This window comes from Quercus robur, chromosome 2 (genome assembly GCF_932294415.1).
Source record: "Quercus robur chromosome 2, dhQueRobu3.1, whole genome shotgun sequence".
In the NCBI taxonomy this organism is placed as follows: Eukaryota; Viridiplantae; Streptophyta; class Magnoliopsida; order Fagales; family Fagaceae; genus Quercus; species Quercus robur.
Window position 1 is genome coordinate 27,243,571 of NC_065535.1, and position 23,219 is coordinate 27,266,789.

Sequence of the window (23,219 nt, forward strand, 5' to 3'; positions counted from 1 at the left end):
GAAGTTGTTGTAGCCAAATATATGGATGGGGAAGTACATAAAAATGCAGATTTTATCTCATGAATACTGCACTATAAATATTTTAAGGACATAAGGCTTTCGTTTAGTTTAGCCAAGTATCTCTAGTTGTGCATGGGAGATACTTTGTCATCCTTTTTTATTTTAGAAGTTCAAAACTTCTAAAATTGAGAACTAATATTAGTTAAGAATTTGGTATGCTTAGTGGCATAGACTGCTCTCATATTTATTAGGACAACCAAGGTTCACATCATCCAAGTCACGATAACCCAGATCTTTCAAGCAAGTGACGGTGTTATTTATCAGCTTCTCCCAAACTGACTTCCTATAATAATATAGATCTTGACTCCCCTGCTCAGTTTCAGTGACAGAAGTTTGCTTGCACCAGTGGCCTACTAGACATGAAAAGAGCCAAAAGATCCAGCTTTCCAGAAGTTTATGTCTCAAAACACATGCGGCATCATCCAATCTTCTGGATCCCTTATGCATTTCAACACTCTCCCCCGTTGCATATTTTTGCGCTTGATTACTAAAGCAACATGAAAAATTTAGAGTTGATAGAAATGGGAAATACTTTTAATTTATGCATGCATTTCTTTAATGAGAACTTCTCAAATCTTCGTAGTTGAATAAACATGGCAATATTTCTCCTTAACATTCTCCAGATATAAGGAGTTCCTAGCAATTCTGTAGGAACTATACTCCTAATCACTGTCCATATAGATGACACTACCTGACTTCTCAAGAAATAGCAAATATTTGCTTCAAACTGAGGTTCAGTTTCCTCGCAATATGCAGTATTAAAACCATGAGATTTCTCAGGAACATTTTTCTTTGATTCATTCCCCTGAAATGAAAATTTCAGAAGTATTATATTTTTCTTAGAGGAAGCAAGAAGTGATTAAATTAGTGAGTTAGCTTAAACGATGTGCAATACAGAGTGTGCAATTCTATGATGAGCTCCCATTTAACAAACCCCCCTATCCCCTTCTACCCCCCCTAAAAGGAAGAAAGAAAAAAGAAAATTGCACACTCAATTTCAGTTTCCACAATTATCAGGGCGTTCAAAATGCATAGGAAACTGAGCAAGGTGTAACCTCATAATGTAAAATTCTGAATGCTAATTATGCCTTCACACAACTTATACACAACAAAATAGTCCGAGAACTTACCTTAAAGCTGGGCTAGATTTTCCAGTATCATTTAATTCTGGAACAGCACAATGCTTATCCAATAATGTTGGCAACACTGTCCTCACTGTCCTGTGTACGACCTCTTAAACAACTTAACAAGTGAGTGCTACCTTCAGAACCAAAAACAAGCAGTTAAAGCAGAACCACCCACCAAAAATAAAAACTGATATATTGGCTTCAAGTGCAATTATTTATTGCCCTAATATGATCATAAACATGTCCATATTTTATAAGTCAGTAAAAGCTTTCATGCATTTGTGCTCTAAGACACAGTACGGCTTCCATCTGAAGAAGCTCATTTTAACAGTAAGTGGTAACCATCATTTCATTCCAGACTTTAGTCTAAAGTACGAACATTGGCTATAAGATTCAAGCACAAAGATACTTCACAGTGACATTGTTGTCCCTTTTGACCTTAATCCCTTTTAGAGCCTTTAAACTGCAGTCCTGGTACTTGTTGAGCAAACATTGTCATTACTCACAATTGGAAGTTTGGAACTGTCTCATGCATAAATCTCCTATTCTATCCAGCAAAGGAGCCATTTAACAGTTCCATATCCAAGAGCTTATATGAACTATGTAATCAATATTATACAGTAAGAAGAAATTTGGATTGTAGAGATCAAATCATTAAACTGAAATTAACATGCATGCCACTTCAAAAAACAATAATTGTGCCGTGACAAATCAATAAAGCCCTATAAGGTATCACCGTATCATCATACAATTAAAAAAATGATCCACAACCAATATATATGAATATGCCACTTACATGCATGCTGATTTGTTGACAGAAAAGCCACTACTCTGGCAGCATGGCATTTCCTGAGTTGCATTTATTTCAGATAAGCCAAAGATATTGCCAATAAGAAACTTTGCACCAGCAATATTAGGCTTCAGAGAATTTAGTATATCTGAAGATTATTAAGGTACTGTGTTCTTTTGCACCAAAGAAAAAGCATGGCAGAAGCTCATAGCATCACAAACTTTAAGGTCAAACTGTGTTTCTTTGGCAAATAAAATGCATGATTGCACAACAAAAGAAGAAAAAAAAAAAAAAAAAAAAAAAAAAAAAAACACAAGGGGTATTGACAACCAAAGGACCATTAGTTGCTGATCATTCAGTCTATCAAGTGAGGTGAAAACAATGGAAATGAAAGGCAATTTTATAATGGAGAGAGCACAAATTAGCTACATGTACATTTAAAATTGAACTAGAGGATACGTTTTCCTGACAACATTGATGAAGAACATTCCATGTCATAAAACATGGATTTAAGGTTAATATAAGCCCCTTTGGCGACTACCAGGGGCTTAGGAGCTTGTGATACTGAAAACCAAGGCATCTGCAGAATAGATTATATCCAAAAGGAAAATTTTCAAAGTTAAAAAAAAAAAAAGAAAAAAAGAAAAAAGAAGAGAGTAAATATCAGGGAGAAATGTCTATCATTGCATTGAAAGAATCCAAATGTTCACTAGGAGGCATAAAGTGATTCAATCTTCTATATATGTGTAATGTGTATAGATCAACAAAAACTTAGTCTCTCTAACCCTCTTGAGGCAAAGGATCTTTTTGTCACTGACAATCACAGCTATCCCAGAATCTCCATGCCAACAAACACCATTCTAGCCATGTATGTGTTTATATTGATTATGGTACTGATATCTCCTAATTGATGTTCTACTTCCAGTTTCTGTTACTTTCTTGGAGATGCTCATTAACCAGAAGAGTAAGCTGTGACATACTGCATCTTGTTCTCATGCTCAAGCAGGCACCATGAGTAAATAGCCACAACTACCTGCTGAGATTACTATTTCTGCACCTAAACCCTTTATTCTGATAATAGAAGGCAATCACTATTAATCCAGACTTTCATAATGATAACACAACAGTGATACTCAGTTTGTCATATACAAAAGAAAGCAAAAAAGGAAATCAATGTAGCTGTAAATGATTGAAATGTTTATATACAACGTAATACACAAACTCCATTATCAAAATTCAATGGGATTTTATCATGTCATGCTCCAAAAATCTTTGATTGCAATTTAAAAAACTAACAGAGTTTGATGTTTAAAGTATTCCTTAATGTGTTGAAATAAAGTTACAAATCAGTTATCAATTCATGTGGGGATCATTAATAAAAGTGTATCCATGCTAGGCACACAGTGCATATATCTAAAAAACTTCTAGATCAGGCCACAATATTAGGTTTCATGTACTAAAAGAACCTCTCTCTTTATATTAGTAAGTTACATGGGCATTTAGTGAGCCTTGAACCCTCAAACTCACCCTCCAACCATTATTGTGGGAAAAGGAAGTGCCATTGAGCTAGAGCTAATTGGCAGAATGGAACCTCTCCAACATATCAAACCAAAGTTGAACTTGACTGAAAGATCCTTTGTGGGGAATCACCTTTTCACAACTATTTAAGCAAGAATTCAAATCATCCTGGAGCCTCCCAGATACGCTATCTTTTTCTGTAAGAGTTGTTGCAGAAGAGACTGGTTTCTTCAAAATTTAAATGCCTTCGCTTTCTGTAATGCAGCCAACTAAATGGCCTTAAACACTTTCTAGACTTTGCTGCTATCTGATTTGAGCTTTCTTGAAGTTCCTCATTTGAGTCCCCTCAGTATTATTGGTAACAGTTCCAATAATTGGTGTAACTTCTTCCAATAAACTCGTTCGAGAACACTTGTTTCCATGAAGCCAACTAAATGATCTTGAACAAAGCCTAACATTGGAGCCAACACAGTCTAATGAAGTTGATGGATCATCAAAACCAGAAGAACTACTGAATTTCTGTATTTCTAACATTGAGTTAGCACTGTCAACTAAAGCCCTCTTCTTGTTGGATCCCGAGAAAAGTTGGGACAAAATCACCATTTGGACTCCCATCAATCTTTAAGAAATGAGATGTTATATAATGACTGAACAATCTAATGGCAATACAATAACCACAAAAGCAAAAAGAATTAAGGACAACAAGAAAAGGGAAAGATCAATTAGAAATGAACGTCCACAAAGTGATGGGAACAGGTCAGGTAAGAAAAGACCAAGAAAGAAACAGGCCTAAAGTCAGAAAGAGGCTACCAAGCAGAGGATTAGAGTATCAAAGACTACGACAGTTACATTTTATCCCGTATCAAAGACTATTTATTATTTATTTAAATTGTAAAATTGATGTGGCTGAGTATAATTATCCGATTGTATTAGAGTGTTCTAATGTGAACATGGTCACATTAACTATATTATTTAAATTTAATATAATTTGTATTCACCAACCATTAGTTCTGCACTGGATATTTCAATAAACTTCATTTTACACGTAAGGCTAAAATATTAACAAAGCATTTTGAAAAAATAGATGGTACTTATGGTGATGTGTGTGTAGTAACATTATATTTCTGAAGTCCTATATAAAGGAATTTTGATGCAACCAACACATGTTTTATGTTTACCACATTTATAATGTGAAGCAGGTTGATCCTGAGACTCCAATGTTTGGCTGGACAAATCGAGGCATAAATCACTTATAGGAGGACCTGATACTTGATAATGCTTCTTACAAGGAACTGGCAAAAATATTGATGTGTACTTTAAAAGATAAAGCATGACATTATCCCCAACCTGCATAAATGCAAGTTTCACCTTATTTCAGTAATTAGTACAAAAATCATAGCAAACATGGGTAGCCATTGATGTAGATGTTAGTTAAAGACAGAAAAAAAAAAAACAGAGAAGAAGTACCCTTTGTAAAAGAAGACACCAAGCTGGAGAGCATAGAAGTTCCATAATTGGGGTTGAATGATTACTCTGTAAATAAACAAATGAGGATACCTACTGTAAACATTATAAAAAACCGCCAACCCCATTTGCCAAAAAAGGTTGATAGCAACATAGTAAGTACAATAACCCAGTGGGGTTGTCCGAGTGGTGGGGTTGGGGGTTGGCCGAGTGGTTAGGCACTTAGTCCCAAAGTGACTGTCTTGGGTTTGACTGGCAGCTCTCTAGTACAAGTCTGGACACCAGTACTTTTACCAAAACTCCCTAACCAGCGATTTACCCCGCTATAAAACCACTGGTCGCAAATAGTAATTACCTTCTGATTGAAAGTTTTGAGGAAACAAACCCAAAAAAAAAAACATAGTAAGCACGATAATAAGTAAAGAACGAAAGAAAGAAAACTTGCCTTATCATAACCATTGCAAATAACATTAGAAGACATGGGTTGCTCAGAAATCAGCATTTCAATGGTCCTTTGCACAATCTGAAAATATAATGAGTAAGTACAGTAAATTATTATTCTAAAGATTGAGTGAGTGTGTGTAGTGTATATAATGTAGGTAGATAGGAGAGAGAGAGAGCTGAGATTGCCAGATTGGGACCAACGAGAGTGAGGGTTGATATGCTAGAGAGGAGGCGCATTTTCACATTTTACTTTTTTGTATTATATAAATACAGTGTACTTTAGAAATTTAACCTCTCACGTTGGCTTCATGATGCAACTCGACATTTTTTTTAAATCCTAAAAATCACATATAATTTATTTTGTACTAAAATTTGCATGTTACTCTCCCTTTCAATTTCAAATAGTCCATTTGAAAATTGCATTCTAATTGTGTATTTATGTTGATCATATTTGAATAATAACGTTGATCCCATTACAATTTAAATAGTTTCTTAACTAATCAACCAACTAGCTAGTTGAGTAAAAAATTAAAATGAATAACCCCAGTGGGGATTTTAACTTTGCCAAACACAAAGCTCAGGAAATAGCTTGAAACCACTAACTATTATTATTTAGTACTACTATATGAAAGCTAATAATTACTACTATAGTACTACTTTGCTTTCTTCTTTTGAACATAATAACCTGGCGAAGATAGTCAAATATCACGTTTTGGTAAAATTTGTGACAAACTAGTGCTATTTTGAAAGTATTTAGCAATCTACCACTTTTCTAGTACTCGAGTTCCATAAAATCGAGTCCTAATAGTACTCGAGTTCAGTGAACTCGAGTTCCTAGTGAGTTGCTAGCGTGGCACTGCTAACCTGGAATTTGTGTAATTAAAAAAAATAATGTGGTACTCGATATTACTGAAATCGAGTACTTCTTTATAGTACTCGAGTTTTATATAGTCAAGTACCTTATTTTCTTTTCTTTTTTTCTTTTTTTCCCCTTTTTCTACTTTTCATACAGTCAAGTTCTTTTCTATCTCTCTGTCTCACGTAGAGGCACTCTTTCTTCTTCTTCTTTTTTATTTATTTTTTATTTTTTATTTTTTTATCTCCGTAAGAACTCACTCTTGCAAGTCAAAGAAACTTGTCAAGTCAAAGAAAATGGCAAGCATTTATGGCCAAAGAAAAGAAGCATGAATTTGGATTGCATGTCAGGTGTTATTCCAGGCCATCTTCTTTGACAATTCATGAAGAACATTTAATGCAAACTCTTGCATTTCTTCACGCATGAAACTTCTGGAATATCATGCATCTTCCTACATGGGCATGCAAACCATATAATGGTTTTTTGGCTAATGTCAAGCCACTAAATTTGACTATTCAAGCCATTCCAACAAAAAAAAAAAAAAAAAAAAGGTACTCGATTGTACTAAGCTCGAGTACTATAAAGAGATACTCAATTTTAGTAATATCAAGTACCACATTATTTTTTTTAAATTACACAAATTCTAGGTCAGTAGTGTCACGCTGGTGACTCACTAGGAACTCGAGTATTATTTAAAACTTGATTTTGTGGAACTTGAGTACTAAAAAAGTGGTAGATTGCTAAATATTTCCAAAACAGTGCTAATTTGCCACAAATTTTGCCAAAACGTGGTATTTGGCTATTTTCACCTAATAACCCCACATACTGTAACACACCACACATTGACTACATGCACTCGGGAGTCCTTTTAGTCTAATGCCCCACCACTCATTATTCATGTAGGAAATGCTATCATATTTCAAATAAAGAAAGAAAAAAAAAAGTCTAGGAAAAAAAAAAAAAAAAAAACAACAACAACAACAAAGAGACCAAAGAGAGAGACGCAAGATCACAAGTTGCAACGTACCATTGAAATAGCCACCTACTTTGAGCCATCCTTGCTTGTTAGATTCGCCTATAAACAAGGGAACCAATGAGCCATAAATGTTATCACAATCCCAGAAGGCCACTAGTGAACATTGAGTCAAGAGAGTGAGAAGTTTTATTTTCACTAATACATGAGCTTTGATGAATTTGGGGTTTTGGGATGGTGGTTTGCGGTTTTGGGGGTTAATGGAGAATGTGGATACTTCTTGTCAAGAAAATTTGTAACGAAAAGACCAAAGGATAACATATTGGTAAGTACATTTATTATTTATTTTGGGACGATTTTAGGAAATATTTTTATATTTTTATTTAATGTATATATCCACAAGCTTTAAAAAATGTTAGAAGTTTCAATTTTTAACAAAATCCTAACATTTGGCCTTATATATTTTTGTGTGGGCGTAATTATAAAATAAACAAATAATTTATATATGATTCATGTATATCTCAAAATCTTTTTCATGTATAGATAGGTGAGATTGCACCCACTTACAACATTGTGACTCTATATCTTAAAATATTAATAAGAAATATCTCCATTGAGATATTGATGAAAAATGTTAAAAGATACTATTAATATAATATAATATAATATAATATAATATATATATATATATATATATGTGGGGGCCAACTGTCTAGAAGATAATATTAAAACTGTATGAATTGGGCCTATGACCCAATCCGAGGATATCAACCAATCTGAAGATGGTTAAATAAGGTTATAATGGGAACGATATAAGAAGAAAAAATAAAAATTGTATGTGATAGTCCAAAATACGTCCGAGGAGATAATTCATCTTAGAAACAGGGATGTGAGATCGGTAAGAATGTCTTATCATCCCAAGCATCCTTCAAGGTTGCATCACAACTAAGAGTTGGGCATTGGATAAGGGATGAGCAAAGGGTGGCAACAAATATCTTCAAAAGCTGCTACCTCCACGTTAAATGCCTCCCAACAAACTCTCTGACCACATTATGTGGAGATGATACCTGAACAGCGATCAAGCAACCTTACAGCTACTAGTTGATGATTCTGGGAGATGTTGGATGGGACAAGAAGGAGTTCCTAGAATCCAACCTACACGTGTATGGTAGGGATGATACCAAAATTGTAGTATTAGCATGGGAAGGTGGCCAAAAAGAAGGGATCGAAAAAAATCAAGAAATCGTGATAAAAAAAATAGTGCGAACCCTTGTAACTGTGTTCTTCAACAAGATATTATAATATAAACTCCTCAGGCTGCACTGCGGACAGATTTTCTTATTTTACTTGTGTTCAACAATCTTAAGTCAGCAATTTTTATTGTCCATCTTTTGGAGTAGAACTTGTTCTTTCACCTACGTTCTATAAATTCATTGCTTGGGCTTGTTGGGCTTAAACCCAATCCTACACTGGGTATTGATGATGCGTAAATCGTCAGCTCTTTAGTAGGTTTGTCCAGGTGGAGCTAGATCCTCATCACTACCCTTGCAAACGTAGGACAATGTCTCTCACTAAGATGGTCATCGGTGTGGTGCCTGCCACATCGGCTCTGATGCCAAAGTTAGCGTACAGAAGCTTTTGGAGAATAATAAGAAAACTCAGAGTATTAGAGTATCTATGTGAGAATACTTTTTTGGGTCAAAATTATGTACCTGGCTTGTCTCTGATCAGTGTGTATATATACAGCTTCATGGTTCCTAGTCGTTGGGGCCTTAATTGTAGCTTTAGTGCCCTTTTTGTAACACCTCAGGGCTCATGAATATGGGTTTTGATGAGGCTCCAACTGTCTGCCGCATGATTGGTAACTGTCCGAGGTATTGAATGCTCTTATTAATGATTCGCCTTTGTTCGTCTGTGTCGTGCCAAGGTGGACGAGTATATTTGATAAGATCGTTCAGATAAGGGTAGTTCATCAGGTATCATTAATGAGTGCTTACTAAGTGTATTAGTTAAGGTTGGGTTTTTAATTTAAGTCGATGAACCTTTTTTTTTTTTGCAGAGTTATAGTACATTTAGTGTTGTTTGGCAAAAAGTTTTTCTTTTGTTTTTTTTTAAATAAATTTTTTTGTGAAAATAAGTTACCAAAAAATATATATTTTGTTTCATATTTAACTAAATAGCCATCAGAAACTACAAGATATTGAAAAAAAATACTCAGTTAAAGAAGTATTTGTTTTTTGTTTTTACTACTTTTTAATGTAGTGGGGCTTATTGGATTGTTTCATAAACAATGCATTCACACACCCTTTACTACATATATAAAAAGGAGAAAGAAAAACATTTTGAAATATCTTGATTCTATTGGCTAAAATCTTGAAAATTTTAGAAGTGTTACAAAGTATTTAAGACTCATGAAATATCAATTATTATAGTTTTTTTCATTGATGTGTTTGATAATAATTTTTCCTTTGAACTTTTAAAATTATTTATTTATGTACAATTAAAAAAAATACATTTTTAAAGGACAAATATTCTTTATTAACTTTCCAATGCAACGAGAAAATCTAATAACTTTTCAAAAAAAGAAAAAGAAAAAGAAGTAAATCAAGGTTTTAGAGCCCGTTTGGTATGTGTGTTTAAATAATAGTTTTTAATTTTTTTAAAAATACGTGTGGATGAAAAATGATGTGAAAATATGTGTAATATTGTTTAAAAATTGAAAATATATATTTAAACACACGTATCAAACTTACCCTAAATAAGCTTAAGCAAAAACTACCTGTGGACCAAATTAATCGGCAGTTGGCAACTTGGTATCATATGATTGAAAAAGGAGACAAACCCAATAATTCGATCGTAAATTTGAATTAAAAAAAGTAAACAGTCATAATACTGTGTGATGTACGAAAGCTAAATGGTTGAACCGTTGAAGTGTTACTTCATTTTATTTTTTTTTGGGTTGCTGAGACCGTTGAAGTGTTACTTAAAAAGCACTACCACCACACATACATACTCTCAAACAAACGAAGTTGCAGTACACAGAGAGAGAGAGAGAATATTCGTGAAGAAAATGGCCATCTCTGACTCTGACAATTCCTTCACGGAGGAGTCTCAAACTCCGCTATTGGAAGGCACGGTGGCCGGAGCTGTTGACTACAAAGGCAACCCTGTCCTCAGAGCCAACTCCGGCGGTTGGAGGTCCGCTTCTTTCATGCTAGGTATAGTAAAAAAAACCTCGCACTACTCGTGTTCTTGCAGCTCGTTTGAGGTTTATGTTCCATCTATATATAATTATTGTCTTATAATAATTACTAACAGCTTACAGCAAAGAAAGTTAATGAATAAAAAGGTTAATTACATTTTATGTGTTTAGGTGTGGAAGTGGCGGAGAGGTTTACATACTTTGGAATAAGCTGCAATCTAATAACGTATTTGACGGAGCAACTAGGACAGTCCACGGTGACTGCAGCGGAGAACGTGAATGCGTGGTCTGGGACCGCGCAGTTGCTGCCTTTATTGGGTGCCTCTATCGCTGATTCTTTTCTTGGTCGCTACCGCACCATAGTTATTTCTACTCTTATCTACATCCTGGTACGTCGCCCTCAGTACCTCTCTCTTTACTTTTTTCTTTTTGATGTGACCCCCTTCCTTACTTTGTTTAATAATATATGGCTTCAATTATTCTTGGCTAGGATGAGGCGTGCCAGGGTGGATGTCTTCATTTTGCCTTATCTTATTTTCGTCTTGCAAAAATTTATTTCATACTAATCTGTCCCACCATACTTATTACAATTTTTTTAAAATTTATAAAATTTGTTTCATTAATATAAATATACTTAAAATTACATTAAATTTATTACATTAGATCAAATTAATTTTTAATAAGGATTAAATAATATATTATCCAAAGTGTTTAATAAGATAATAATATCATAATAAAATATAAAAAGTTTTAATATTTATGCATTTAAATATTTAGTAATACAAATTAATTCTTTAACACTAAGAAAGCGGGACAGGGCTAAAAAGCCTAAACCTATTCCTACCTCACCACATTTGCAAAGAGGGAAAAATCCATGAGAAGCAATGCGGGATGGGGTGGGAAAAAATTCTCATCCCTCTTATATTATTTGCTTTCCATTCCTCTTATATTATTTGCTTTCCATTCTTGGTTTCAAATCCTACTTGGAGGTGACAACTGACAATATGTGGCTCGATGCAAATAATTTTAATTGAGGTTTTTTCAATTTTTTTTTTTTTTTTTTTTGGGTTTGAATATATGTTATTTAGCACTTTTCATTTTTTTTTTTTAATTGTCATGTGTATTACATGCTTGTTTATAATTATAATTATTTTCATTATTATTTTTATATTTTATTATCTCATTATGTTCAAACTCATTTTGAAACTTTTACTGGTTTGTAAGATCTTTACCTATTATTTATTTATTTATTGTTAGTAACAAATTTGTCTAGATATTCTTGTTAAAATCTATTTTTTTTATTGGTAATGCACTACTGTTTCAACATTATGTTTTAAACTTCTATGATGTTTTGACGATAATCTTTGATGTGGACTGAAATGAATCACAGGGACTAGGCTTGTTGACCCTATCAGCTGTGCTTCCATCTCTCGCTGATTACGTTGACACCAACAAATCTATGTCATGTTGTCCTAAGCTTATAGTGATTTTATTCTTCTTCTCTCTATATCTAGTAGCAGTTGCGCAAGGAGGACACAAGCCCTGCATTCAGGCTTTTGGAGCTGATCAATTTGATGGAGAAGATCCAAAGGAGCGGAATGCCAAAAGCTCATTCTTTAATTGGTGGTTTCTTGGTGTATGTGGGAGTGCCGCGGTAACAGTTTTGGCCTTAAGTTATATACAAGACAACCTTAGCTGGGGCCTTGGATTCGGAATCCCTTGCATTTTGATGATAATTGCACTGGTTATCTTCTTGCTTGGAACTAGGACTTACAGGTACTGTATCAAAAGGGATGAGACAAGCCCATTTGTGAGAATTGGTGGAGTATTTGTTGCCGCAGTTAGGAATTGTCACACTACCCCTTCGACAATAGCTATTGAAGAGGAAGCTTGTGGAGCGTCACACCACAGCTCTGAACAATTCAAGTAAGAGAAATGATTATCATCTTAATTATACTTATTGATACATTAGAAAGAAAGGATATTAGAAAAGCAGAAAGCTCAATGAAGTAGTGTAGTTGTTTTCGTAGGCCACAAGACCTTACACTTTCCAAATTTTCAACTGGTATTCACATATCCTATTAAAACCACTCAACCTATCATTTTTTAATCTAAGTAGAGTCAGTTTTGAGTATATTTAGCATTTGAATTTGATTGTTTCATTTTCCTTAAATTTCTTAAGTAATAAGAACATTTTTTTAAAAAAATTTCAAGAACTGAAATCCATCCACTTATTAAGACAAGAACATAGATCGAGTCAAAATTAATAGACTACCACAGATTATTATTTTAATTATCATTTGTTAGGACGACTGCATACATTGTATATGCAACTGCTACATAATGCATTATTGCATTACCATGGAACTTTAAGACGATTACGGAATAAAATCCTAGAGGGAAATTGCGGTTCCTTACTGTAGGACCCTTACATCCTTGTAGGACATAACACTTCACTATGACAAAAAAATGTTTTACTTAACCCTATAAAAAGGAAACACACTGTGATGCCCCAAGTTAATTATATTGATTGAGTGCATGTTATATAGAAGTATGTGATGAATATCACATTAGGCATATATTAGGTTGATTTGAAATTTATTACCAACTATAAGAATTCTTAATTATGACTAGCCTAGTCTTTTTGGGGTATAGTATAAATGTGACAACTGCTTTTCCTTGGGTCATTACAAATGTTGTTAAAGCAAATTCGGTGACTCCATGTAGCTTAAGGGCACTACAGCACAACGTGGGCACTGATGAGAACGTCAAGAATTTAAGTGGGAGAGATTGTAATTCCCTAAAGCCTCGTTTGGGAGGAGGAAATTGAATGGAATGGAAAGGAATGAAAAAAATAATTTTAGAATATTCTTCCATTTCCTTATTTGGGAGTTTTAATGGAGGAAAAGAAAAGCTCATTCCCTTGTTTGGGAGTTTAAGTGGGAGGGAACGGAATGGGTAGGAGGGAACACTCATTCCTCTCTATTCCCTTAAAATCTCAAATTTTCATTCCCCCTAAAATTGGGAGGAATTTGAGTGAATGAAATTAGATTTAACAATTTTTACTAAAGCTTTCAAAATACCCCTATATATTCAACCCTTTATTTTAAAATAGGGGTCTAATAGTAATATTGTTATAAAATGATTCCATTCCATTCCCTCCATGTTGCTCCCAAACAAGATTACTTACATTCCATTTATTTTCATTCCTTTATTTTAAAACATCCAATCAAGGTTGGTTAATTCCATTCCATTCTTTTCCCTTACTTAAATACATTCCATTCATTTCCATTCCCTTATATATGATCATTCTATTTCATTCCCTTATGAACTCCCAAACGGAGCCTAAGAAATTGTGACAACCCAATTTATGCGAATTTGATTGGATTAGATTGGATTGGATCACAGTATCTGACTTAAAGCATTACTTAGATCCCAAGACACGTGGGAGATATTGAAGAAATATGTGTATTTACAAGATGAAGCATCTTTGACTCAAAATTAGAAGGAAGCTTTGCATAAGACTCTAAGAAAGATCAATAAGTTCTAACGTTAATCTATCATGGTTTAGATGAAACCATATTTGAGAAAGTTGTAAATGCAACTTCATCCAAAAAATCGTAGGAGATCCTTCAAACTCTTTGAAGGGAGTAATTAATAAGGTTAACTAGTTAAGAATGCTCGCCTTTAAACATTGAGAGATGAGTTGGAAACCTTACACATGAAAGAATCCTAATGAGTTTCGGATTATTTTTCAAGGTTGATAGCTATTGTGAATCAATTGAAAAGATGTGTTAAGAAATTGGACGATGCCTGTATGGTAAAAAAAATCCTTCAATCGTTGACCAACTCATTGGATTTTTACAAGCCCACATGAAGAAAGGCTTAACAATAAGAAGCAAGAGACTTTGGAGCCTGTTAAACAATACAAGCTTACCTTGAATGAGAAAGGATGTCATGAAAGTACTCAAAGAAGGTCAAGACATAGACATGGTCAAGGAGAAGGATCCAAGGAAAAGGTTCAGGATTTTGAAATGATTATTGGACTTAAAACATTTGCAGCAGTGTGGCTATATTGCTATATTGTTAAATTTTAGTTACACTGCCACTAAAATGATGCTTTAGCAGTAAAGCTAAATCTATTTTTTTTAGCTCCACTGCTACAGTGCACATCTATAGATAGATGTGCACTATTCATGAGAGCTAAAAATATAATAATTTTTTATTTGGCCAATGATTAAAAGCCTCTCTCTCTCTCAGTCACTCCGTGCTCCTCGACCCACACCTCCACCGGCCTCAACGTCACTGGCCCAAGCCGACCTAAGCCCCAAGCCTCCGACACACGCCTCCGCCGTCCTCAACGTCACTGGCCCAAGCTGACCCAAGCCCCAAGCCGACCCAAGTCCCAAGCCGCTGATCCACGTCTCCGACCCACGCCTCCGCCCACTTCTCTTTCGCCGATCAGACTCACACCGACACTGTCCTCCCCAAGCCGTAAGCCACCGCTGCCGCCCATCTCTCTATTCTCTTTGCTGTGATTGAGAGTTTTTTTTTTTTTTTAATGTATTTTCATATGGGTTTGGTGGCTGTAATGGTGGTGGTTGATTTTGGCTATGGTCGTGGTGGTGGATGATTTTGACAGTGGGTTTGTGGATTTTGGTTGTGGTGATGGTGGATGATTTTGGCTTTGGCAGTGGGTTTTGTAGATTTTGGCTATGAGTTTTGTGGTTTATGGTTGTGATTGTGGTTGTGGTTGTGGCAGTGGCAGTGGCAGTGGGTTGTGGTTGTGGTTGTCATGGCTGGTGGTTTGTGGTGATTGGTGGTGATGGAGTTGTGATTGTGGTTGTGGTTTTGTTTTTTTGTTTTTTTTCTATGTTGTGTTGTGGTTGCCAAAGTAGAGTGGTGGTTGTGGCCGGTGGTGGTGGTGGAGATTGTGGGTGTGGGTGTGGCTGATGGTAGAAATGGTGTGGTTGGTGCTGTGGATTTTTTTGGTAGTGGGATATATTATTTTATTGTAGAAGATATATTATTTTATTGTGATGTTTATATTATTTTATTGTGTTGAAAGCTAAAATAGATCCACTGCTGCAGTATGTGTATAGGTAAAATAGATAAAATAACTTTTGGTGGAGCTAAAAAGCTAAATTTTTAACTCCATTGCTATGAATGCTCTTATGACCTGCTATCTTAGAATTTCGATGAAGCTAACAAAGGATATGATTTTCATTTATCAAGAAGTTTGTGTTTCGGAAATCCTTAAGAAATTTAAGATGTAAGATTGCAAGCCAATAAGCACCTCCGTGGATATAACGTTAAACTGCTAAAGCATGATAACAAAGACAAGGCAAATCCAAAAATTTTCAAGAGTATGGTTCGAAGTATGGGATGCCTAACATGCATATATAATACCATACATTCTCTTTGGTGTCGGACTCGTTAGTCGCTACATAAAAGCATTGACTATGATCTGTATGAAGATTTCCAATAAAATTCTTTTCTACTTGGAAGCTATATTTGACTTTGGATTGCATTAATCAACTTTTATAGAGTTTAAATTTGTGGACTATAGTGATAGTATTTGTGGGTAGAGATATGGATGGTAAAAATAGTATATACATATATATATATATATATATATATATGTATGTGTGTGTGTGTGTGTGTGTGGGGGGGGGGGGGGGGGGGGGGGGGGGGGCGACAAATATTACATTCACATGAACTTCCAAGAAGTAACAAATTATAACATTCTTGTCAAGTTGGGTATGTTGCTACAACCGCTAGTGTTTGTCATAGGATTTGGCTCAAAAGTTTATTAAAGGAGCTGCATTTGCCGCAAGTAGAAGCCATAAAGATATTTGTTGGCTATAAGTTATCGCTCTCTCTTGTGGGTTTGGCTTACCTCCAATATTTTTTTAATTGAACATATCCTTTTATTTTAAATATACAACGACAAGTGATAGTGAGTTTTAATCTCCACATTTTATTTAGTTAGTGAGTGACGTAACAGTCTCTAATTAAAACAAAAGAAGATTCCAGTTAAAAAAGTACTGGAGGTAAGCCAGCCACACCATTTTCTTGTAAATAAACTATCATTTCAAAATAGAAGTAAGAAACATTGATACAATATATCATTTTATTCGAGAATGTATTTGTTAAAAAAAAAGTTCAACTTGAGTTCCTGCTGTCACACGATCAAGGTTTTAGATATACACACCAAGCCACTCAAATAAGACAATATTTACAAATGCTAGCCTTGGAGTGACCAGGCCCACCGGGGGATGTTAGAAGTTACTTGTTTTAACTAAAATCTCATTAATAACATGACTTATATGAATTAAATAACAATTGAATCAATACATGTGAGAAATCTCTTTTATGTTAAGCTGAAAGTTCATAAATGTGATGACTTTATATAATAAATGTAATCAAAGTTGAAAGTTATATGGTGTAGTATATATGGCCCAAATATCTGTCTATTTGTAATTAAGAGTGAAGAAAAGAAATAATAATACAAAAGAGTTTTTCTTAATTCCATTATATTTTCATTTGAGAGTGAGAGTCCCTTTGATTAAGTGTGATTTGAGTATGGGAGTTTGTGTGTGAAGTTCCACCAACTTTTGATAGAGTTTATTTTGGTCTTAATTGCAAATATTAACTAATAAAAGGTTTAGAATTGCTCATTTCATTTACGAAACTAATAAAGAGGTTTTGAATTGCTTACTTAGACCAAAAGTTATCTTAAACATAGCAATTTGTATCTTCTAATGTGGCAGGTTTCTTAATAAAGCCTTGCTGTCTCCAGACCATCATAAAGAAGAAGGTAAGGTTTATACTATTAGCGAGGTTGAAGAAGCAAAGGCAGTTCTTAGGCTTTTTCCAATATGGGCTACAAGCTTGGTATACGCAATAGTATATGCACAGGCCTCAACTTTTTTTACCAAACAAGGGGCTACCCTAGACAGAACACTTTTTCCAGGCTTTAAGATACCAGCAGCTTCATTACAGTTCTTTATTGGCCTAGCCATTGTTCTTTTCATTCCTTTATATGACCGTATTTTTGTACCTATAGCAAGAACTTTCACCACTAAACCCTCTGGCATCACAATGCTACAGAGAGTTGGAATTGGGATGCTTTTATCTGCTGCTTGCATGGTAGTTGCGGCTCTAGTTGAAATAAAAAGGCTTAATACTGCTAAAGAACTTGGGTTGGTTGATAGGCCAAATGTGACTATTCCAATGAGTGTGTGGTGGTTGGTTCCTCAATATGTCTTGTCAGGAATTGCCGATGTTTTCACCTTGGTTGGTTTGCAAGAGTTCTTCTATGATCAGGTCCCAAGTGAATTAAGGAGTGTGGGTATTGCTCTTTACCAAAGTATTCTCGGTTTGGGCAGCTTATTAAGCAGCCTCCTTGTCTCAGTCATTGAGGACGCAACTGGTGGTTATGCTAGATATAGTTGGTTTTCTAATAATCTTAATAGGGCACATCTTGATTACTTTTACTGGCTACTTGCTGGACTCAGTGTAGTAGCATTTGCTGCGTACTTGTATTTTGCAAAATCTTACATTTACAAGAGGCCAAGCACAATGTAAATATAGTATCATTGCAAGTGAAGTTGTTGTAGCCAAATATATGGATGGGGAAGTACATAAAAATGCAGATTTTATCTCATGAATACTGCACTATTGTAAAAAACAGAGAGACTAAATAGAATTGGGAGAATTTCATTGATTGAGAGTGAAATTACAATGGAAATGAACAGAATGAATAAATATGTACACGTTCCCCTGTTTATATACACAGAAAATAACCAACTCTACAATTGGCGCCAAAACAGTTATTTGAACTTTCTGGAAGCTGTACACGTGCAAGCCTGAGTAAGTAACTCCTGGATTCCTGGATGAAGAACTCATGATGTGGCATGGACTCAAGCAATTCCAAGACTGCTGAGTTAATCATGTCCTTTGATGCAAGCTTCGTGGTCTGAGCAGTGCACACCTCATCAGCAAATGCCGCATTGCTTGCTGCCCTCGTGGCCTGACCAATGCACCTAGCATCAGCAACTGCTGCACTGCCTGCTGCTCTTGTGGCTGGGCTAGTGCATCCCTCATCAGCACCTGCTGCACCACTAGCTAGCTGTGTGGCTTGAGGCGTGCAACTCTTCTTTGCACTCTTAACAACTATAAATATTGTAACCAAATATATGGATGGGGAAGTACATAAAAATGCAGATTTTATCTCATGAATACTGCTCTATAAATATATATATATATATATATATATATTTTTTTGGTATAAAAGGAATATATTAAAAACTAAACAGAAAACAAAGATACAGGACAGAGCTTGTTTACAGCCATACCACAGGCATCCTCCTCTAGAATATGCAAAAGGTCCACAGGCGGACTAGGCAACTCAACATAATCACTAACAATGGTCAATCCTAATTTAGCTAAAAAGTCCGCACATCTGTTAGCTTCTCTATAAATATGCCTAACTCTCAAATGGGAAATTTGTGTAGCTAAATGCCTACAATCATCCATAATGGAGGATATAACAGTATTGGAATAGCTTTGCATGTTAAAAGCATCAACAACAGCTTTTGCATCTAACTCAACACAAACAGCTTGAGCTTGAATTTGTAAGCAAAGAAGAAGACCGTCCCGAAGAGCCCAAAGTTCCGCCATGAAACTAGTTGTTGTCCCAATCTTTCTAGCAAAGCCAATTACCCACTCCCCATTGCCATCTCTGATTAAACCTCCTCCTCCTGCCATCCTAGAAGCTCCTGCTGCCGAGCCATCTACATTCAAAGTCAGCCACCCCTCCCTTGGCTTCTCCCAGCAAATACTCTTCAGGACCAGCCTTTTAGTAATTAATTGATTACAAGCACAGTAAAAATATTCTGATGCTCGGTCCAATATATCTTTTGTCAGGTGAGGATTCAGATTTTTATTTCTAAAAACGAGCTGGTTCCTATCCTTCCAAATCAACCAGATAGTGAAGAGAAATACTTGGCACCACGGTATTTGTCTTGACCCAAACTGATGGCCAGATTTGGCATTCAACCTGAGCCATTCCCGCAGGTTCTGGTTGGAAAAGAACGCATCTGTAGCTTGCCTCCCCAGCTGCTGCCAGATTCTCTTGCTAACAGGACAGTCACGCAGAGCATGCAAAATAAATTCAGGTTCTCTATGACAGCGGGGACAATTGATTTCAACGTTAACACCTCTATACAAAAGGCATTGATTAATTCCTATGCTATAATGCATACATTTCCAAACAAAATTTTGAATTCTCGGCATGGTCTTCAACTTCCAAATCCAATTTCCCATGAAAGGAACATCCCCTCTAGAAGCAGTGGTTAATAAATAAGCACTCTTAAGATCAAACTCTCCTCTCGGAGAATACTTCCAAGCAAGTCTGTCATTCATTCTAGTGGCTAGAGGGATTGGCGTAGCTTTAAGCTCACTGATAATTTCACTTGGGAGGGTCATCTACAGAATATTCCAATTCCAAGTACCTGCACAATCTACAACATCCTTAAATTTCAGCTCCGAAGCTTGCCTTGACAAAGGACCATGAATAATCTTCCTAAGTGGGCCAAGAGTAGACCAACTTTCTTCCCAAAAATCTAGCTTGCTCTCAGAGCCAGGCAGCCATCTAATACCCTTATCAAAAATATCTTCACCATGCTTTAAGCCTTTCCAAGTTCTAGAACTTGGCAGCCGGCTAACATTTCTGGAGCTTAATCTTTGATGGTTACAATATTTCAACCTAAGGACTTTAGCCCAAGGGGCCTTAGTTTCAGTGTGAAATCTCCAATTCAACTTTGCCAAGAGAGCAGTGTTTCTTCCTTTTGCGGTTTGTAAACCCAACCCCCCTTCTGCCTTCGGTCTGGTTACCTTCTGCCACCCCACCCAATGCATTTTTCCCTTGCTCTCATCTGAACCCCATAGAAAATTTCTGTTCACCTTATCAATGCCTTCCAAAACTTTTGCAGGCAGCTGGTTGCATTGCATCACATAGGCGGGAATCGCAGAAGATGATGCTTGGATTAGCACTACCCTTCCTGCCATGGATAAGAGATTTTCCTTCCACCCCGCCAACTTGTTCTTCACTCTATCCAGCACAAAATTGAAGTCCTGGTTGCTGCCCCCTTTATGCTTGATGGGAAAGCCTAAGTATTTCCCAAAACAATCCGTTTGTTGAAAGCCAAGGATATCACTAAGAGCCTCTTTATCACTTGGGTCGATATTTGGAGAAAAATAGACCTTAGACTTATCTTCACTCACAGTTTGCCCGGATAGACTACAAAAGGTATCAAGCACATCCCTTATGGCAATACAATTTTCTGCATTGGCTTTTGCAAAAAGCATTAAGTCATTCGCAAAAAATAAATGTGAGAAAGAAGGGCCGCTCCTAGAAGCTTTAACCGGGTTCCAAACTTTGGCTTCACATTTTTCCTGAATAAGTTGACCCAAAAAGTCCATGCAAAGAATAAATATGTAAGGGGAAAGAGGGTCTCCTTGCCTTATACCTCTGGAGGGGTAAAAAAGCTCAAGGCTTCCCCCGTTGAACAGGATCGAGGTAGAAACCGAAGAAATGCAACTCAACACAAGCTCAATAATATTGTTTGGGAAGTTGTATCTAATCAACATGCACTTTATGAAACTCCATTCAAGTTTGTCATAGGCTTTCTCTAAATCAATCTTGATCGCCATGTACCCCACTTTTCCATTGGCTTTCCCCATAATATGGACTAACTCCTGGACAATGATTGCATTATCCACACCCCTTCTACCTGGCACAAAGGCCGTTTGACACGGCGAGACAATCTGATCCAGAAAAGGTCTTAATCTGCCCACTAGAATTTTGGAGATAATCTTATACACCGAGTTACATAAGCTGATGGGTCGAAAGTTACTAATGGATTCAAGTCCTTGCTTCTTCGGAATGAGCACTATAAATATTGTAAGGACGTAAGGCTTTCGTTTAGTTTAGGCTAGTATCTCTAGTTGTACATGTTTTTGTCATCCATTTTTATTCTAGAAGCTCAAAACTTCTAAAATTGAGAATTAATAATGGTTAAGAATTCGGGATGCTTAGTGGCATAGACTGCTCTCTTATACTATCGTATATAAGTTACTCAAAAAAATAAAATAAAAAAACAAAAAAAACTATTGAATTATAAAAATAAAAATTATAAATTATAAATTTTATTTTCTATCCAAAATAATGAGGTTATGTCTAATGTCTTTCTTAAACCACAAATGTGACAATCAACGCCAATTGAATTGAAAAGAAAATTTTTGGTGCATTAGTGTTCCAAATGTTGAAAATAACGGCAGTAGAATTTGGGCTAGGGAACATGAGCTGGGGAGAATTTGTGGTGGAATGAAGAGGTCTATAAAATGATTAGGTCAAAAATAGATTTTAAAAATTATTTCTAGGTTAAAAAGCAAAACTCACCCTCTAAGTTTCTTCAAAATTCATTTCAGTTTTTTAATTTTACTTTCATTCATTTCAGTCCCCCAAGTTTCAAATTTATACAATTAAGGTTTTTTTGTCAACTTTCATTAAAAAAAAAAAATTGAATCATTAATTGAATTTTTTTAGTTAAAAAAATTTGTCGAAAAATTTTAAAAAATGGAAAATTAATCATAGCCTATAACAAAAGTTAATGAAAAAGTCTTAATTGAATAAACTTAAAAGTTAGAGAATTGAAATGAACAAAAGCAAAATTAGATGGCTAAAATGAATTTTGGTGAAATATAGAGGGTGTGTTTTGCATTTTAGTCTTATTTCTTATTTCCTTTTTAATTAGTGTGCGTTTGGTCCGGTTTGGATATCACTTATTTTGCTAAAAACTGAAAACAATAAAAAAATCATTTTCCGATTACTATTCACTTTTAAGATTACTATTCATAAACTTAAATGCATTCATGTCCCATGAACAGTGCACCAGGTCCTGGAATTAAAAAAAAAAAAAAAAAAAAAAAAAAAAAAAGGCCAAAGACGCATCTGCGTGAAAACACAGGCGCAATCCAAACAAAGCTATAGTAGCTTTATTTCTATACATGTAGAAATGATGAGATTTATGAAGAAAAAAAAGACACTAAAAACATAATTGAGAGTAATTTTTTTGACTGTTTTTTATTTTATTGTCCATGAAAGTGATATTAAATTTTTTATAAAATAGTCTATTAATTAATGCCTTAAAGGCACTTGTTAATAGATCCATAAGATAAATACCATTGACGTTTTACTTAAATTAAAAAAATTGCTAAAATTCAAAACTCATCATTTATATTTCATCAAAATTCATTTCAGTCATTTAACTTTGTTTTATTTATTTCAATTCTCTAACTTTCAAGTTTATATTCAATTAAGATTTTTTTTATCAACTTTTGTTATATGTTGTAGTTAATTTTTCAATTTTTAAATTTTTTTTTCCAAATTATATAAATTAAAAAAATTCAATTAATGATTGAAAAATATTTTTTAGATTTAAAAAAATTAACAAAAATTGAAGGAAAAACTTTAATTAAATAAATTTGAAACTTTTTTTTTTAGGAAATAAATTTGAAACTTAGAGAACTAAAATGAACAAAAACAAAATTAAAGAACTGAAATAAAATCTTGAAAAAAAAAAATTAAAGGTTCAATTTTGTATTTCAACCTTAAAAAAAAATAAAATTACAATCAAGCCAAACCAAATGTGAAGAATATGCTACCTTTTTCAGTAAAAAAAAAAAAAAAAAAAAAAAAAAAAGTAGTGAAGAATATG

General features: G+C 34.9%; 1 protein-coding gene and 2 long non-coding RNA genes across 8 annotated transcripts in view; 2 read left to right on the forward strand and 1 right to left on the reverse strand.

Moving 5' to 3' along the window:
* Positions 1-18,175, forward strand: part of LOC126713125 (protein NRT1/ PTR FAMILY 5.10-like) — a 37,860-nt gene extending 19,685 nt beyond the window's left edge. The window contains exons 2-5 of one of the 3 annotated variants that reach the window (XM_050412780.1): positions 10,364-10,450; positions 10,606-10,823; positions 11,825-12,360; positions 17,208-18,175. In XM_050412780.1, the coding sequence (XP_050268737.1) occupies positions 10,364-10,450; positions 10,606-10,823; positions 11,825-12,360; positions 17,208-18,024 (1,658 nt within the window). In that variant the 3' untranslated portion in view covers positions 18,025-18,175. Of the gene's footprint in view, positions 1-10,363; positions 10,451-10,605; positions 10,824-10,924; positions 11,470-11,824; positions 12,361-17,207 lie in introns of those variants that run through there. The other 2 variants (XM_050412781.1, XM_050412782.1) reach the window with 2 other exon arrangements.
* Positions 23-5,573, reverse strand: LOC126713128 (uncharacterized). 4 transcript variants are annotated; one of them, XR_007651279.1, is made up of 6 exons: positions 4,963-5,573; positions 3,505-4,842; positions 2,437-2,557; positions 1,984-2,125; positions 1,191-1,321; positions 566-865 (listed from the first exon to the last, which is right to left on the reverse strand). It is a non-coding gene; the product is annotated as an uncharacterized LOC126713128 (long non-coding RNA). The 4 variants fall into 4 exon arrangements; XR_007651280.1 differs by lacking the exon at positions 566-865 and adding an exon at positions 23-547 and having other exon boundaries at positions 1,984-2,557; XR_007651278.1 differs by having other exon boundaries at positions 564-865; positions 1,984-2,557.
* LOC126713129 (uncharacterized) lies at positions 12,367-15,589 on the forward strand. The gene is made up of 2 exons (XR_007651282.1): positions 12,367-14,453; positions 14,695-15,589. It is a non-coding gene; the product is annotated as an uncharacterized LOC126713129 (long non-coding RNA).
* Positions 18,176-23,219: the final 5,044 nt, after the last annotated feature.